Below are 14,304 nucleotides of genomic sequence, written 5' to 3' on the forward strand. Positions count from 1 at the left end.
ATGTTCACATACAAAATGGGGGGAACATCACTAGGGGTTAGTAACCTGGAGAGAGACCTGGGAGTGATGGTAGACGCAACACTGAAGGCATCGGCGCAATGCGCCACAGCCTCTAGGAAAGCAAACAGAATGCTGGGTATCATTAAGAAGGGTATTACGACCAGGACGAAGGAAGTCATCATGCCGCTGTATCGTGCAATGGTACGGCCGCATCTGGAGTACTGTGTCCAGTACTGGTCGCCGTACCTCAAGAAAGACATGGCGGTACTTGAGGGAGTACAAAGAAGAGCAACCAAACTGATAAAGGGAATGGAAAATCTCTCATATTCTGACAGATTGAAGCAGTTGGGACTTTTCTCCCTGGAAAAGCGAAGACTTAGAGGAGACATGATAGAAACCTTCAAGATCCTGAAGGGCATAGAAAAAGTAGACAGGGACAGATTTTTTAAATTAAGGGGCACCACAAGTACAAGGGGGCACTTGGAGAAATTGAAAGGGGACAGGTTTAGAACAAACGCTAGGAAGTTCTTCTTCACTCAGAGGGTAGTGGACACATGGAACGCGCTTCCAGAGGCTGTTGTAGACAAGAAAACATTAAATGGTTTCAAAGAAGGTTTGGATATATTCCTAGAAGAAAAAGGGATTGGGGGGTATAGATAGGTATAGACCATTGCTCAGGCAATGGGCCTGATGGGCCGCCGCGGGAGCGGACCGCTGAGCAGGATGGACCTATGGTCTGCCTCAGCGGAGGCAACTTCTTATGTTCTTATGTTCTTCCCATTTGTAATTGTATTCCACCCAAATTGTTTTTCCCTTGTACCTCAATCTTTGACTAGATACATCCTTTATATTCAAACCAACTTGGTTCTCTTCCATTTGTAATTTGTATCCCAGAAAGTATCTTTGTTTTCTCCTTACATCTCATACTCTGTATGTATCTTGTTTGTAAACCGCTTTGAACTTATGGTATAGCGGTATATAAGAAACTAGTCTTATAGCCCGTTACATTAACGGGTGCTAGAATATATGTGTGTGTATCTGTCTTTATTTCTTTCTCTCTCTCTCCTTAGCCTCTTTCTGTCTTTCTTTTTCCTCGGCTGTCCACCCCCCCCCTTGCCTGCTCCCCACGCAGCCATAGGGAAACAGTGATTTAATTCCCAAAAAATCACCAAAAGATCTCCACCTAAATTTCTGCACACTCCCCCATCTACTAAAACAAAATGGGACCACAATCCATTCATCTTGAGTCAGTTTCAAAATTAGAATGCTGCCTGCACTGAACTGTGAGCAAAAAAAAAAAAAAAAAAAATTAATGAATCAGGAAATGTGACATGAGCAGCAAAATGTTTTTGCTGAGTGAGTTATTCACTATTAATGTCAAAATTCACTGCAGATCTTTGCACAAAAAATAAATTCCAAAAGACAATTGGTGGAAAAAGTGTTCAATAGTAACTGATTTGGTAATAAATTCTAAGATAGTTTCTTATCAAACTTTCTTTAGCCCTGATAACCAGAAGCTTACTATGCTTTTAGCCTTCGTACAGTTTCAAGACTGACACTGCCACCCCCCCTTCCCACAGTACCGACTACGAACCTGGTGATTCCAGCAGCGTGTGCAGCAGTTTTCACACGCTGCTTCAGGCCCTTCTACTGCCCTGATTTACTCTGGCACATCCCTGATGACATCATAGTTCGTAGTCGGGACCGCGGGAAGGGAAGGGGGGGGCGGGCGGCAAAGGACTCTGCAGCCGCCGCGGCCTTCAGACGCCGACAGCCGCCACAACCTACATCACCTCGGAGGGGGGGATTCTCGCGCATGTGCACTCCTACCTGTGGTGTCCTACAGCGCACAGAAAACGGGCGCACGCAGGTGGGAGTGCGCATGCGCGCTAAGGGCTTTATTATATTAGATAAAATTATTATTATTACTGAAGTCACCGTCGCTCTAACTTTATTTTCCAGTGGCAGTCCAGTCCGAGCACAGCAAGGAGATGCATTCGCTAACTACGTAGAGATTGTTTTTAGTAACAGGTTGTCCTAGTCTGTTGGGATCAAAGGAGACGAAGAGCTGGGTAATTCTGTAAGGTTTTGTTCAATCCAGATAGTAAGCTAAGGTGCATTTACAATCCAACGTGTGGCACACCGCTTCACCAGGATGAGAATGCAGTATTGGGAAGATGAAAATCCGAGACAACTTTAGGAAGGAATTTTGGATAAGTGTGATAAACAATTCTATCTTAATAAAACGTTGTGTAAGGTGGATCAAATACTAATGCTTGGCACGCAGAAGTAATACAGCTTAAGAAGACTACTTTCCAAGTGACGTATTTAAGAAGTGTAGTCGCCAGAGGTTCATATGGAAATTTCATCAAAGTTGTGAGAACAACTTTGAAGCTCCAAGCAACTAGAGTAGATTTGATTTGAGGTTTTGAATTCATGAGCCCTTTCATGAACTGAGAAACCAACAAGTGTTTAGCTAGAGGTTTGTTGTCGAAAGATACATGAAAGACACTGATAGCACCAAGATGAACAAGCTCTGAAGTGGTTTTGAGACCAATGTCGGATAGATTAGAGAAGGTAATCCAGCACTGATGGCAAAGGGCATATGTGTGGTGATAAATTCTGTAGGCGATACCAGAGGGAAAACTGTGCACAAAGTGGTAGCATTGCTGTGTGGAAGGTTTTCTGGAGGTATCTAGGATGGCTGACACTAGAGCAGAGAGGTGGAAGTCATCTATACATTGGGAGCCAAGAACCAGATGCAGAGACTGTAGATTGGGATGAAGAAGGGATCCTTTGTTCCGAGTCAATAGAGTTGGAAATAATTGTAACTGAATTGGTTCCTTGACACAGAGCTGAAGTTTAAAAGGGAACCAGGGTGTCTCAACTACTGTGGATCTATGAGAATCATGCAGCTGGTTCCCGCTGTAGTTTGAACAGAGTCTTCTCTATCAAAGGACTTAGTGGGAACACATAGAGGAACTTATCTGTCCAGTCTAGAAGGAATGCATTGGACTCTAGATCAGTGTTCATCAACCACCGGTCCGCAAAAATTTCCTGCCAGTCCATAAAGGATTCGGGTCCCTCCACAAACTGCGCACTGGGCAGGAAGAGAGGCTCCAGTGCCGGCATCAGCTGACTTGCAACTTCCTATTGCCATTGCGTATGCCGGGCCTCCTGCCGCATATGACTCCTGCCTTTATCTTGTCTCTGCACCCCCGGACCAGCACCAGCAGCTCTGTGTGCTTTTAACTTCACCAGCTGCTTCTAAACAACTGCTAGTGGTAGCTGTGGTGAAGTTAAAAGCACACAGAGCTGCCGCTAGGCTAGAGAGGAAAAATTTGCTGGAGAGGGAAGGAGGGATGAGAGAAGGGGTACTGCTGGACAGGGAAGGAGGGAAAGGGAAGGGAGTTACTATTGGATAAGGAGGAGGAGGGAAGGGGGAAGGGGTACTGCTGGACAGGGAAGGAGGGAAATAGGAAGGAAACAGCTGGCAGGGAGATTAGAAGAGGGGAAGGGGTCAGGATGGAATGGAGAGATCAGATTAAGGAAAGGGGAGAGACAGAGGAATGAGAAAGTAGAGAGAGATTGATGTTGGGAAGGGGGTCAGAAAAGAAATAAGGAGAGAGGGACAAAGATGGTATAGGAGAGATAAAAATGAAGAGAGCAGTGAAGCTGGAATGAATCATGTAAAATGGATGAAACGGGGAGAGGCCCATAGAAAGAAGGCAGATACCATATGGAAAGGGGAGAGGGCAGACAGTGAATGGAAGGGGCAGATGCTGGATTGAAAAGAAAGAGAGAGGGCAGACGCTAGAAGGAAGAGAGTGAAAAGATGATGAAAGGTCAATAAAAGGTAGAAAAAAATTAATTTACAGTGGTGCCTCACACAACGAACTTAATTGGTTCCAGGAGCAAGTTTGTTATGCGAAAAGTTCGTTATGTGAAACGCGTTTTCCCATAACAATACATGTTAAAAAAAATAATTCGTTCTGTAGCATAAAATATGCTAAGATGACATAAAAAAAGATAAATTTTTTGTTATTATTTTTTTTAGATACATCTAAAAACATAATTGTTTTTTTAAAACAACACACATTTTTTAAATTTAAAGACAGAGAGGGCAGTTAAGCGCAGTGCCATCAGTTATCCTGCCCCTCTCAGTGAATTGCCTGGGATGGAGGGAGGGAGAGAAGAAGGCAGATGATGGAAGTGGGAAGAACTTGTGTCGTCAGCATCAGGCACAAGCGGGAAAGCAGCAGTGGTGAGGGGCTAGAAGTTATCTTCCTTTCATTCATGTCCTTGCCACCCCCGTCCCTTGGTCGGTCCCACAATTTCACAATTTCCTGCATATCTCCTCCCTCCATTCTTGTAGCCCATAATCTCCTCTCCTGACATCTCCCTGTCCTTTTACTTCCACTATCTTCCTATCCCATCTCTATTCCCTTTTGTCCCTCTCCCCATGATCAATCATCTCACCACCTCTCTCTTCCCTCACCCTCAGGGTTCAAGATTGCTTCCACTCTTTTTCCTGTTGTTCTCTCTGCCTGTCACCCTATGATTTAGCATCCCTTCTGTCCTTGTCCAATATTTCCCCTTCTCTCCCTCCCTCTCATCCCCTGCTCCAACATACCGTATTTCGACTGCCCTTCCATCCCCAGGCCTGCCAACTTCCACTCATTTACTGCTTTCTCCCACCTCTGCCAAAGCCCGCCCCCCCCCCCCGCAGTGATCGGCAACACCAGGCACCCCCCCTCAATCGGCGAAACAGGGCCCCCCCTCGATCGGCGAAACAGGGCTGGCGACTGCTTTCTCCCGCTGCTGTTGAAGTCTGTAAACAACTTTAACACAAGCCACGGGGCTCTAACAGTGCGTATGCTGCCAACTGCTTCCTTCCTCCTTCCTCTCCCCTCATGATGTAACTTCCCATTTGGTTGATGGAGGAGGAGGAGGAGGGTAGCCGGTAGCGTCACGCACACTGCGCGGAAGGATGCAGCTCGGGCGACTTCGTTGTGTGAAACGAAGTCCGTTGTACGAATCAAGACAAGAAGTTCGTTGTGCGCAGCGTTCGCTGTGCGAGGCGTTCGTTATGCGAGGCACCACTGTATTTCTATTTTGTGATTAGAATATATCAGATTTGAAATATGTATTCTTATAGAGCTGGTATTAGACAAAACTGGGACTGCAAAGCCCAGGCAGTGCTTATTTAGCTTCCAGCTGGCTTAGGGCTCTCTCTGTCCAGAGGGCATATGTGACTGTGGTATTCTGTTAGCATGATATTTCTGTGTAGCATTCTGCAATAATTTGGCTTATTCAGTTTTCTTGATAGTAGAGGGGATATATGTGAAGGGGAGGGGAGACAGGGGTTTTGTTGATCCCTGCTCTGTATTATTTGTATTTATAAAATAACTATTGTACAGAATATTGTTTCTTTTTATACTTTAATAAAATACGTTCAATATAAAATCATAACTATTTGAGGCTTGTGCGGGTGGGATCAGATGGTTTGCAGGGACCGAGCTCACGAGGACAGGCCGGAGACGGGGGGGTTTTATGCTATTTCCGCTGGTCCATAGGTATAAAAAGGTTGAAGAACACTGCTCTAGATGAGATTACAGATGGGAGTAGAAATGTGGAAGTTTGTGATCTATTTGTGGAGTTCGCCAATCAAGATTTCATGTGATACAGTCAAATTGAGTGACCACTCATGAGGTTGAAGGAAACTGCTTAATCTGTCTGCCAGAGTATTCCGTTTGCCTGCTAAGTAAACTGCTTTTAGAAAAATGTTGCAGAAAATTGCCCAGACCATACATGAACTGCCTCCTGACAAAGAGGGCAAGAGCCTGTATCTCCCTGCTTGTTGATGAAGTACGTGATTATTGATCGCCTGTTCTAATTAGAATTACTTGACTGAGGAGGCGATCTTGAAAAGTACGGATAGCATTGCAAATGGCTTGGAGTTCCAACAGATTGATATGGAGGGATCGTTCTTGTGGGCTCCAGGAACCTTGAGTGTAAAGGCCGTTCAGGTGAGCCCCCCCCCCCCAATACATACATGGAAGCATCTGTCATAAGTATCTTCTGATGTAGAGGAACAAGGAATAGGAGGCCTCTGGACAGGCTGATGGGTTGCAACTACCAGTGAAGAGAGTGACATAGTGGGGAGGTGACCTGGAGGCGTTCTGAGAGTCTGTAGCCTACGACCACTGAGAAGCTAAAATCCATTCAGCATCACTGATATGTAGATGTGGAAGCGGGGACACGAACTATGGATACCATGTGACCCAAGAGACACATTAACCATTGAGCTGTGATGGTTCAGAGAGTCAAGACTTGTTGGAAAAGGGGAAGAGCGTCTAGTCTCTTTTGAGGGATGAATGCTCGAATTTGTAGGCAAGCTCAGATAAAGTCTAGATTCTGGGTGGTTGAAAGATAGGATATCTGATAATTCACAGCAAAACCAAATAGTTTTAGAAGATATATGATTACACTGGTTGCAGACCAGGCCGCTTGAGGCGAGGATTTTTTTCCAACCAGTTGTTCAGATAAGGGAACATAAAAGCCATAAGAGCGGAGTGTTGCAGCCACTATAACTAAACACTTTGTCAACACTCTGGGAGCTGGGGCAAGGACAAATGGAAGCACCTTGTATTGGAGATGTTAGCCTATTCAAAATCTAAGGCACTGTCTGTGGGACTGCAGAATGGAAATGTATGTATACGCTTCCTTGAGATCCAGAGAGCAAAGCCAGTCATTCTAGTCTAGTAGGGGGTATAAGGTTCCCAGAGAGAGCACTCAGAACTTTTCTTTGAGCCTGACCTTATCAAAGAGGACCCAAATTCAGTATCCCTTCTCACTGCTACATCCACTCTATCTGGCAATGGTCGTCTTGAATGCTGGCTTGCCTTGCTGAGCTGCATTTGTTAACACAATAAAGAATCTGAAAGGCAAAAATCATTTGTCATTTCTAAGTATCAAGGAGAGATTTCCTCACATCCAATAATTTCAACTCTGTTGTTCTTCTGGGATCCAATGGACTGAAAGGCAGGTAGCCTGACCTCGATTAATACAAAAACGCAGAGACCACCTTTGGTAAGAATGAGGGCAGTTATCACTCCCACTTCTGTAATCTTGGTACAACAGTCAGTCTAGAAGAGGTATGCAGACAGATTGATAGGCTTATAAACGATAAATCCCTGGGACCAGACAGCATCCACCCGAGGGTAATCAAGGAACTGAAAGGGGTTATAGCTGAACTGTTCCAAATAATAGTCAATCTGTCAATCAAATCAGGAAAGATTCCGGAAGACTGGAAAGTGGCGAATATTACACCGATCTTCAAGAAAGGTTCGAAGGGAGATCCAGGAAACTACAGACAAGCGAGTCTGACTTTGGTACCGGGAAAGATGGTAGAGGCGCTGATAAAGGACCGCATCATCGATCACCTTGATGGACACAAACTGATGAGGATCAGCCAGCACGGCTTCAGCAAAGGAAGATCTTGCTTGACAGACCTACTGCACTTCTTCAAGGGAGTACCGTATTTTCACGCAAATAACACGCACCCGTATAAAACGCGCACACGTGTATAGCGCGCAGAAATCACGATGATAAGCACAAAAACTTTGGTATAACGCGCTCACGATTATACTGCGCATGCTGCCCGACTCTCCGTTCACCCCCCTGACTTCCGTGCACTGCCCCGCCTCTCCGTGCGCTGTCCCGACTCTCCGTTCACCCCCCCCTGACTTCCGTGCACTGCCCCGACTTTCCGTGCGCTGTCCCGACTCTCCGTTCACCCCCCCCTGACTTCCGTGCACTGCCCCGCCTCTCCGTGCGCTGTCCCGACTCTCCGTTCACCCCCCCCTGACTTCCGTGCACTGCCCCGCCTCTCCGTGCGCTGTCCCGACTCTCCGTTCACCCCCCCCTGACTTCCGTGCACTGTCCCCCCTTGAAGGTCTGTCCCCATCCTGAAAGCCTGATGCCCCCCCCCCCCGACGTCCGATACATCCCTCCCCCCGAAGGACCGCCGACTCCCCAACAATATCGGGCCAGGAGGGAGCCCAAATCCTCCTGGCCACGGCGACCCCCTAACCCCACCCCGCACTACATTACGGGCAGGAGGGATCCCAGGCCCTCCTGCCCTCGACGCAAACCCCCCTCCCCCCAACGACCGCCCCCCCCCAAGAACCTCCGACCGCCCCCCCAGCCGACCCGCGACCCCCCCTGGCGACCCCCACGACCCCCCCACCCCCCTTCCCCGTACCTTTGGTAGTTGGGCCAGAAGGGAGCCCAAACCCTCCTGGCCACGGCGACCCCCTAACCCCACCCCGCACTACATTACGGGCAGGAGGGATCCCAGGCCCTCCTGCCCTCGACGCAAACCCCCCTCCCCCCCAACGACCGCCCCCCCCAAGAACCTCCGACCGCTCCCCCAGCCGACCCGCGACCCCCCTGGCGACCCCCACGACCCCCCCACCCCCCTTCCCTGTACCTTTGGTAGTTGGCCGGACAGACGGGAGCCAAACCCGCCTGTCCGGCAGGCAGCCAACGAAGGAATGAGGCCGGATTGGCCCATCCGTCCTAAAGCTCCGCCTACTGGTGGGGCCTAAGGCGCGTGGGCCAATCAGAATAGGCCCTGGAGCCTTAGGTCCCACCTGGGGGCGCGGCCTGAGGCACATGGTCGGGTTGGGCCCATGTGCCTCAGGCCGCGCCCCCAGGTGGGACCTAAGGCTCCAGGGCCTATTCTGATTGGCCCACGCGCCTTAGGCCCCACCAGTAGGCGGAGCTTTAGGACGGATGGGCCAATCCGGCCTCATTCCTTCGTTGGCTGCCTGCCGGACAGGCGGGTTTGGCTCCCGTCTGTCCGGCCAACTTCCAAAGGTACGGGGAAGGGGGGTGGGGGGTCGTGGGGGTCGGCCAGGGGGGTCGCGGGTCGGCTGGGGGGGCGGTCGGAGGTTCTTGGGGGGGGGGGCGGTCGTTGGGGGGGAGGGGGGTTTGCGTCGAGGGCAGGAGGGCCTGGGATCCCTCCTGCCCGTAATGTAGTGCGGGGTGGGGTTAGGGGGTCGCCGTGGCCAGGAGGGTTTGGGCTCCCTTCTGGCCCGATATTGTCGGGAAGTCGGCGGTCCTTCGGGGTGGGGGTGCGAGTGGTCCTGCCGGGGGGGGGGGGATGTATCGGACGTCGGGGAGTCGGCCGGGCAAGAGGGCTTGGGCTCCCTCTTGCTCCGATCGTGGATGCGGGTGCGGGTGGGAGCGCGTGCGAGTGGTCGTTCGGGGTGGGGGTGCGAGCTGTCCTGCTGGGGGGGTGAATCGGGCGTCGGGCGGGGTGGGAACTATGTTTGAAAACTTTCGTATACCGCGCTCACGCATATAACGCGCGAGGGGTATGCGCGGTAGGTAAAAACGCGTATAACGCGCGCGTTATATGCGTGAAAATACGGTAAATGGGCAGATAGACAAGGGTTTTCCAGACAACATCATATATCTAGATTTTCAGATGGCGGTCGACAAGGTTCCGCATAAACGTCTACTTCAAAAAATTGTGAACCATGGAATCGAGGGTGATATACTCATGTGGATTAAAAACTGGTTGGCAGATTGGAAACAGAGAGTGGGGGTGAATGGACAATACTTGGACTGGAAAAGCATCACAAGTGGAGTGCCGCAGGGTACGGTGCTCGGGCCTGTGCTCTTCAACGTATTTATAAATGACCTAGAAATTTGCACGATGAGTGAGGCGATTAAATTTGCAGACAATACAAAGTTATTCAGAGTAGTGAGGACACAGAATGGGCCACAAAATGGCAAATGAGGTTCAACGTGGATAAGTGCAAGGTGACGCATGTCAGTAACAAAAATCATATGCACGAATACAGGATGTCCGGTGCTATACTCGGAGAGAGCCCCCAGGAAAGAGACTTGGGAGTATTTGTAGCCAAGTCAATGAAACCGCACAATGCGCGGCGGTGGCAAAAAGGACAAACAGAATGCTAGGAATGATTAAGAAAGGGATCACAAGCAGATCTGAAAAGGTTATCATACCGGGCCATGGTACGCCCCCACCTGGAATACTGCATCCAACACAGGTCGTCAACATGAAAAATGACATAGTACTACTCGAAAGGGTCCAGAGAAGAGCGACAAAAATGGTTAAGGGACTGGTGAAGTTGCCGTACAACAAGAGACTAGAGAAACTGGGCCTCTTCTCCCTTGAAAAGAGAAGACTAAGATTGGACATGATCGAAACATTCAAGATATTGAAGGGAACTGATTTAGTAGAGAAAGAGAGATTGTTCAATCTCTCCAAGGTGAAGAGAACGAGAGGGCACTTGTTAAAGTTAGAAGGGAAAAGATTCCGTACAAACGTAAGGAAGTTCTTCTTCACCCAGAGAGAGGTAGAAATCTGGAACGCTCTTCTGGAGACTGTTATAGGGGAAAACACCTTCAGGTATTCAAGACAAGGTTGGATAAGTTCCTAATGGAACAGAACATACATAAGTAAGGCTAAACTCAAATAGAGCACTGTTATTTGACCTAAGAACCACTGTGTGAGCGGACTGCTGGGCACGATGTACCACTGGTCTGACCCAGCAGCGGCAAATCTTATGTTCTTTTTGTTTTATTTCTATATATTATATTATAGAGTGGACTAACACAGCCACCATACCATTTCACTCAAGGAGATTTTGAAATTGAATGATAGCAATTAGAGGCTTTTTTCCTGTGACTTCTTTGTAAATGTTTAAGATTGGTGAAGCTTAATAGGTATATTTTGATCCTTCACAATTTCAATGATTTCCAATTGATAAAGAAATTCCATAATGAGGAATAGTATTCATGAATTGGTAATCTCGCAATGAAGTTAATTTGGATTACATGATCCAAATTTGTTAGTTTACTATAGGTATTTTTCTTGTTTTCATTACTATGGTCTATCATATTATAGATTTCTTTATTGAAATGTTAATTTCATAAAATAAACCAACCACCAAAGAAAACTCTAACCATTACCAATCAGCACCAATGAAAGATTTTGGTTTTAGGTATACGATAAAAGAGCAGCCATGAATAACAGTTGAAACCAGTATCTCCCGAAGATTTTTCCATTTTAACAACTGAAAATTCAAATGGCCCCAGATGATGAAAACAGGTTTCCATCTTCTCTCGTCTCCACTTATCCAAAGTAGAAGGGCAGTAGGAGTGGTAGAAACAGTGGTAGCAGTCAGTAAAGGGCCTTGGGTCAGCACATTCTCAGGAACCCAGTCTTCTGCATGAATTTTCAATTCAACAGGAAGTGCATTTATGAAGGACAGGTCGTGTGATGTTCATCAACTCACAGACATTCCCCCCTATTTACTATTATTACCAGACACAGGGCTCCTTTTACAAAGCTGCGCTAGCATTTTTAGTGCACGCTAACACTGCAATATTAGTGCGCGCTAACCCCACGTCAAAAACTAACACCAGCTCAATGATGGCATTAGCGTCTAGCGCTCGTGGCAATTTAGCGCGTGCTAAAACCGCTAGTGCAGCTTTGTAAAAAGGAGCCCCCAATCTGCGTTTCCATTTAGGGTACCACTAGTTTAAGTATTCTTGCAATATATAATTTTGATCTTGACTTTGGGAGACAAAACTATTGTCATCTTAAGTAAATTTGATATTCAAATTTATATTGAAAGCATCCACTTAAATAAAAGCATCCACTTAAATAAAATTAATTGCAGTAATTAGACTTTCATGTTTCATGTACAGCCTTTTTCAGAATGTTTTGAATAAGGATGCAAATTTGCGGCAAAAATTAGGAAGATGAACAGCAAGATTTAAGCAGATAGTCTCTCCAGTTTCTTTCATCAATACCTCCACCTATATTATTTATTGGTATTTATTAACTGCCTTTTTCATGAAGAAATTCACTCAAAGCAGTTTACAATACACTGAATAGTAATCAGGTACTTGGTATTTTCCCTATCTGACAAGCAGGCTCACAATCTAACTGTGGCACCCAGGGCAATGGAGGATTAAGTGACTTGCCTAGAGTCACAAAGAGCAGGCTGGGATCAAACTCGCAACCTCAGGGTGCTGAAGCAGCAGCTCTAACCACTAGGCCACTCTTCCACTCCTATTTCTAATGACCCAGTAGGCCTCATTCTGAGTCACAAATAGTTTATTTAGGTCTTATGTTAGGACACAGTAGAATTTATTGTTCAGTGTGGCCTGGTATTTTTCTCTTGCAATTTATGAAAATTGCAATTTATCCCTCTCAGTGTGGTATTGTAGATACCAAGAATGAGATTTTGGTTAACTAGATATCTCAATTTTTTCACTTGACCTATATTTTCTATGCTCAGTAAAGTATAACTACTAGACACCGAGAAGGCCTAGTTTACACAGAAATGCCTATTACAGGTAGTAAAATACATGCCTACTGTCTTCCTATAAAATAAAATCCACAAGTTACCTGGATCCACTGCTACGATACTGATAACTAAATCGTGTAGGAAATCTGCCTCCTCCTCCAAATCTACCTCTTCCCCTACGATTCCTGGCATGTTCAATTGTGACCCTTCAAAAAGGAAACATGTTATTATTTTTTTTAGAAGACAAGACAAACCAATTTTTACTACTGAAAAATAAAGTAAGATGAAAATATAGCTATTGTGAATGTTTTAGAAAGCAAAACTACCACAAAATAAGCAGCTTGCTCTACTAAAAGGCACATGGTCACTCATGTAGTTTGCACTACCACATTTCTATAGAATTCAATCTACAGCAGTGTTCTTCAACCACCGGTCCAAAATTACCTGCCGGTCCACAGGGCCAGCATGTGCATCAGGCCCAAAACAGTGTTCTTCAACCGCTTGTTCGCGGTGCGACTGATGCAGTGTTATCTTTGGGCCGGCTCCCTCTTCCTCACTGATTCAGTGCACAAAGCCACGGGCAGCGGCTCCTACGCACGTCCTGCGCCAGAACTGGAAGCCTTCTCTCTAACGTCGCAACATCAGAGGGAAGGCTTCCAGATGACCCACAACTTAGCTCAGTGTTCTTCAATCGCCGGTCCATAAAATAATTATTTTATTTCTGCCGGTCCATAGGTGTAAAAATGTTGAAGAATTCTGATCTACAGTGATGCCTTGGAATCCGAACTTAATCCGTTCCAGAACTCCTTTCAAGTTCCGAGACAATTTTTCCCATTGAAAATAACGTAAACTGGATTAATTCGTTCCTGGGCCCCACAAACTCAAATTTTAACAGTAAATACACTGGATTTTAGGGGCAGAAACACACACATACAGGCCCGTATTCTGTATAGGATGCCTGTCCCATCCAGAATCGGGCCTACACCCGCCCAAAGTTAACCTGATTCTGTAACAGACGTCCATGTTTCAGACGCCGGTTACAGAATCGGGTTTTAAATGCTCCAACCCTCTCCCCGGACCCCTCCAATGGCCCCCCCCCGAAGATCGCCGGCAGGAGGGTGCCCATCTCCTCCTGCCGACAAAACCCTCGGGGTCCGGCAGGAGGGGTTGGGTACCCTCCTGCTGGCGATCTTAGGTGGGGCCGCTGGCGATCTTAGGTGGGGCCATTGGGGAGTCCAGTAGGAGGGGGTTGGGTACCCTTCTGCCGGTGATCTTCTTGGGGGGCGGATTCTGTCGGCAGGAAGGGTTGAGCACCTTCCTGCCGGCGATCGCAGGTTTTGTCGACATCGTTGGTGGGAGGGGGCTGGGGAGTGGAGACTTGCGGCCGTAGCTGCATCCGCTATACCTGAGGAGCATTTTTTTTTTTTTTTAAGAAAAAGTGCCTCCTGATTGGCTGATTAGACAGCTGTAGGACGTCTACAGCTGCCTACAATCAGGAGCACTTTGCAGAATCAGGGCCACAATGTGCAGGGTGTTCGGATTCCAAAGCAGAGTTTGGATTCTGGGGCAAAATTTACTACAAAAAAAAAATTCAGATTCCAAAATGTTCGAGTTCTGGGGCGTTCGGATTCCGAGGTACCACTGTATACATGTAGGCCACTACGTTACAAATTGCCATTTGTCAAACAAGTAGGTGTAACAGGCACATGGGATCTCTTAGGGAGAGGAGGAGATAGTGGATACTGCAGATGGGCTGACTAGATGAGCCATTGGGCCTTTAATTGCTGTCATGTTTCTATGTTTATTCCATTTGGATTAACCGCTTAGAGAAAATCTGAAAGTGGAGTACAAACAAACACAACAGACACCCTCATTTTAATTAATTTTTTAAAAGATCCTAATTTTACCTTCATATTCTACAAACCACCCCTCCCCATTACCACTCAAC

At 47.0% G+C, this 14,304-nt stretch overlaps 1 protein-coding gene across 3 annotated transcripts in view; it reads right to left on the reverse strand.

The window, feature by feature from the left end:
• Window positions 1-14,304, reverse strand: part of LOC117364326 (serine/arginine-rich splicing factor 5-like) — a 142,527-nt gene that overhangs the window by 69,684 nt on the left and 58,539 nt on the right. For all 3 annotated transcript variants that reach the window (XM_033953426.1, XM_033953424.1, XM_033953425.1), the window contains exon 4: window positions 12,458-12,562. In XM_033953426.1, the coding sequence (XP_033809317.1) occupies window positions 12,458-12,562 (105 nt within the window). The remainder of the gene's footprint in view (window positions 1-12,457; window positions 12,563-14,304) is intronic.

The sequence above is a fragment of the Geotrypetes seraphini genome, chromosome 7 (assembly GCF_902459505.1).
Source record: "Geotrypetes seraphini chromosome 7, aGeoSer1.1, whole genome shotgun sequence".
Classification (NCBI taxonomy): domain Eukaryota; kingdom Metazoa; phylum Chordata; class Amphibia; order Gymnophiona; family Dermophiidae; genus Geotrypetes; species Geotrypetes seraphini.